This window comes from Anomaloglossus baeobatrachus, chromosome 1 (genome assembly GCF_048569485.1).
Source record: "Anomaloglossus baeobatrachus isolate aAnoBae1 chromosome 1, aAnoBae1.hap1, whole genome shotgun sequence".
In the NCBI taxonomy this organism is placed as follows: domain Eukaryota; kingdom Metazoa; phylum Chordata; class Amphibia; order Anura; family Aromobatidae; genus Anomaloglossus; species Anomaloglossus baeobatrachus.
Genome location: NC_134353.1, coordinates 904,295,586 through 904,300,846, shown reverse-complemented (window position 1 = coordinate 904,300,846; position 5,261 = coordinate 904,295,586). Strand labels below are relative to the sequence as shown.

General features: G+C 43.1%; 1 protein-coding gene across 1 annotated transcript in view; it reads right to left on the bottom strand.

The window, feature by feature from the left end:
* HAUS1 (HAUS augmin like complex subunit 1) overlaps positions 1-4,760 on the bottom strand; it is a 32,297-nt gene extending 27,537 nt beyond the window's left edge. Inside the window, exons 1-2 of the mRNA XM_075343080.1 lie at positions 4,677-4,760; positions 892-1,066 (exon numbers count right to left, since the gene is read on the bottom strand). Of these exons, the coding sequence (XP_075199195.1) occupies positions 892-1,066; positions 4,677-4,697 (196 nt within the window). The 5' untranslated portion in view covers positions 4,698-4,760. The remainder of the gene's footprint in view (positions 1-891; positions 1,067-4,676) is intronic.
* Positions 4,761-5,261: the final 501 nt, after the last annotated feature.

Below are 5,261 nucleotides of genomic sequence, written 5' to 3'. Positions count from 1 at the left end.
CTCAAAAAATAAAAAGCAAAATGTTAACCCTTCTGGTTGGTAATATTACAGGATTAGCAATCATCATTGGGTTTTTTTTTATGGATAAAAAAAACTAGCATAAAAAACACACAACAGAACTTTATTACAATAAATGAATGAAATTAATTTATTTTATTTAAAAAAACAAAAAAAATTGACATGTTGACCCATAATTTATTGCCTTTTAAGTCAAGAAGTAAGTCTGTGGCTCGTTTTCTGCTCGACTTGTGGTTTTATCGGTACCATTTTTTGCCATGCACAATGTTTTGATTGCTTTTATGTAACGCTTTTTTTTTTTTTGGATAAAAAGGGGGGGGGGGTGTGTTGATGAGAAGAAAAAAAAAAATTCTTTCCATCTGGCCTTTCAATCATCTTTACTGTTCTGAATTTGCTGTGGCTTTCACTACATTTAAAAAAAAAAAAAAAAAAAAAACGTGCATAGATACCAGAGTTTTTTGTTTGTTTGATTTTTTTTTTTAATGAAAAATGGATGGGGAAGGGAGGGTGGCAATTTAATTTATTTTAATTGCATTATCACTATTTTTTTTGCTGCCCCGTTAGAAGACTTGGGCCCGTGGTTGATCCCTCGTGCTGTATGGTACAGTAGGAACCAAAGATGGCGGCCTCCAATAGGCTCCCTGCGATAGAAAGATGTGAGGAGTGCGGGGGAAAAATAGACAACCGGTTGGGATCGCGCCACTTGAATTCTGCAAAACACTGCAAAATGCGACCGTTTTGTGTATCCAACCCTGCGCTGACTTGTTGATCACCCAACACCCCAGCTCTGGATGCCCAGAGATCCTCTCTCTATATATGGGGGGTCCTGATGTGGTGACCCCCCCCTGTCTATGTATCACAGGGCGCCGTCACCTTCAGCTTTGATCTCCTCGGTCTTCTGTTTCTGATCCTCCATGACGAGGGCTAGATCCTTATTGCGCTCCTCGCCCCTCTCCGCCAGCTGATACAGCAGCTCCATGGTGCGGGTGTTCACCTCGTAGGGCGGCACCGTTCTGTTCCCAAACACTTTCTGCAGCCACTGGACGATCTGTCCGGAGACAAAAGGAAAGATCACGCCCAGAGAAGGATTATTCAACTTTACATTTTGCGCCATTTTTTAAGAACAACGCAAATAAAACCGTTCATAGCAAAAGCCAGAAATAATCCAACATCAATAGAAGCCGAGCGCGTATTACACCTGTATCCAGACCACACACCGGCAGCCCCAACGCATCAGTCTGGACTTCTCAGGAGGACAACCTACACTGGACATAATGGACCAAATCCTCAGCTGGGATAACATTAAAGGACATGGAAACCTACAGGGAAATTATTTTTTACTTAAATTTGTCATTTTAGACTGGAAAAAAAAAATAAAAATGAAAAAAAAAATTGCTGGCTGCAGAATGAGTTAAAGGAGTTGTCCGACGTTAGCTTAACAAACATTTTTGAGTTTATCTGCGCTGTATTGTCATATAAATCACACCTACATTGTTATTTTTTGTTTTCTAACTTTTGTTCCTCTTGAATTATCCCTTTATTCTCTGCAGCTTCTTGTTTACATTCAGCTCCAGCAAACTGACCACTTCCTGTGCTGAACCTCAGTCAGAGCTGTCACCACCCACCCCAGTGTCCAGCCCCACCCCAGTGTCCAGCCCCACCCTCTCCCCGCCCCCTGCACACACATTCCCTGTCAGTATTCTTCCCCAGCACCTGACCTGGTATCACTACAGCATTGCAAACAACAGCCCCACATCGGGCTCTGCACACGCACACGCATGGCTCTGCACACGCACACGCATGGCTCTGCACACGCACACGCATGGCTCTGCACACGCACACGCATGGCTCTGCACACGCACACGCATGGCTCTGCACACGCACACGCATGGCTCTGCACACGCACACGCATGGCTCTGCACACACACACGCATGGCTCTGCACACACACACACACATGGCTCTGCACACACACACACATGGCTCTGCACACACACACACATGGCTCTGCACACACACACACACATGGCTCTGCACACACACACACATATGGCTCTGCACACACACACATGGCTCTGCACACACACACATGGCTCTGCACACACACACATATGGCTCTGCACACACACACATATGGCTCTGCACACACACACATATGGCTCTGCACACACACACATATGGCTCTGCACACACACACACATATATGGCTCTGCACACACACACACATATATGGCTCTGCACACACACACATATATGGCTCTGCACACACACACATATATGGCTCTGCACACACACACATATATGGCTCTGCACACACACACATATATGGCTCTGCACACACACACATATGGCTCTGCACACACACACATATGGCTCTGCACACACACACATATGGCTCTGCACACACACACACACATATATGGCTCTGCACACACACATATATGGCTCTGCACACACACACACATATATGGCTCTGCACACACACACATATATGGCTCTGCACACACACACACATATATGGCTCTGCACACACACACATATATGGCTCTGCACACACACACATATATGGCTCTGCACACACACACATATATGGCTCTGCACACACACACATATATGGCTCTGCACACACACACATATATGGCTCTGCACACACACACACATATATGGCTCTGCACACACACACACATATATGGCTCTGCACACACACACACATATATGGCTCTGCACACACACACATATGGCTCTGCACACACACACATATATGGCTCTGCACACACACACATATATGGCTCTGCACACACACACACATATATGGCTCTGCACACACACATATATATGGCTTTGCACACACACACATATATGGCTCTGCACACACACACACATATGGCTCTGCACACACACACACACATATATGGCTCTGCACACACACACATATATGGCTCTGCACACACACACACATATGGCTCTGCACACACACACACATATGGCTCTGCACACACACACACATATGGCTCTGCACACACACACACACACATATATGGCTCTGCACACACACACACACACATATATGGCTCTGCACACACACACATATATGGCTCTGCACACACACATATATGTCTCTGCACACACACATATATGGCTCTGCACACACACACATATATATGGCTCTGCACACATATGGCTCTGCACACACACACACATATGGCTCTGCACACACACACACACATATGGCTCTGCACACACACACACATATGGCTCTGCACACACACACATATATGGCTCTGCACACACACACACATATGGCTCTGCACACACACACATATATGGCTCTGCACACACACACATATATGGCTCTGCACACACACACACACATATATGGCTCTGCACACACACACACACATATATGGCTCTGCACACACACACATATATGGCTCTGCACACACACATATATGGCTCTGCACACACACACATATATATGGCTCTGCACACATATGGCTCTGCGCGCCCCCCCCCCCCCCTCCCCCCATAGGGAACACATGTAGGGAGTACATACTCACCCGTCCTCGGTCCCCGCCGCTCCTGCACGTTCGCGGCGCTGTCTGTGCTCTGGCCATATCAGCACAGTAGTGACGTCAATATACATGTACATTGGTCTACAAAACTTACATTTTCTACTAAATTCTTATTGCTTTTAGACCAATGTACTGTATATGTATTGTAGTTTGAAATTATATTTAAATGAATATATATATTTTATTATATATTTAATGCTAATACATGTACATTGGCCTAAAAACAATAAGAATTATAGGCTTTAATATAAATATATTTTTTTATTTTTTTTTTAAATAAAAATACATGTATATTGGTCTAAAATAGGTTTCATTAGTGGGTTTCATTTAAAATATCAAAATAGAAAATACAAAAATATACTGTATATATCTAGAGAGTGGGGGAAAAAAATAGAATGACAGAATTGGTTTTTTTTTTTTTTTTTGCTTACTTAAAAATGCAAAAAAACAAAACCAATAAATAAAAAGACAGCCCAATGGTGAAAACATTGAACATATGCCATAATGGTGCCCATAAAATAAAAAAATACAGCGATATACGTACAAAACAACATTGATGGAGATATTGTAAAAAAAAAAAAAAAAAAGCCAGAAACGTTAAAAAAATAAAATATTATAATATATATATATATATATATATATATATATATATATATATATATATATATATATATATATATATATATATATATATATATACACACACACACACAAGCCCCCATACCATAGCCCAGTACACACAGGGGTAATTGCATTTTTTTTTTCAACATTTTAATACATTTCCCTGCATTATATGGTAAAAAGAAAGCTGTCAATCACATCCATAACTCCGCCCACAACAAAAAAAAGCCTTTAATGAAAAAGTTCTGGCTCTTGGGGAAGGGATTGGTGGGAGATAATAACCAGTCATGAACGGGTTAAACTGAAAGAAAAACCGCGCCCCCTCCATGTAACACCGCCGTACAGTCTGTGGGCGACACACGGAATGCTGGGACTTGCAGTCCTACACGATATTCTATCCCTTGCAGAGCCTCGGGCTGTATGCGCTCGGTGATGTCCCCGGACTTTCCCCCTCCCCGGCGTTCACCTTCATGTTCCTCACGTCCATCTTCCCTCCAGAGCTTCAAACTCCCGCCACTGCCACCGGCTGCTTATAGACACTAGAACTATGACAGGCAGTCAGCCACTCAGCGTTGAAAGATTATCACATGACACTGCGTAACGTACCATGCGTGTTCGCCATGTTGCTTGAGGAACAGTAGAGTGACGGTAGTTGCCGCTTTGCTTTCACTGCGCATGCTCGGTTTTCTCGTCTATCTGACTGTAAGCTCCGGGCAGATGACCCACCTCTAAAAACAATACTTGTTGTTTATAGCAACCAATCCTTTTTGTATTCAGTGAGACATTGCTTAAAAAATTACTTTCAAAGGGGTGTACTCATTTATGCTGATCACATCAGTCGGCATACCTACACACACACACACACACACACACACATATATATATATGAGGATGTGTGTGTTTGTGTGTGTGTGTATATATACATACGGTACATATGAGGATGTGTGTGTGTGTGTGTGTGTGTGTGTGTGTGTGCAGGGCTGTATTTTGCCTTCGTGCTGCCCTAGGCACTTTAACCCCTTCAGCCCCCAGCCTGTTTTCACCTTAAAGA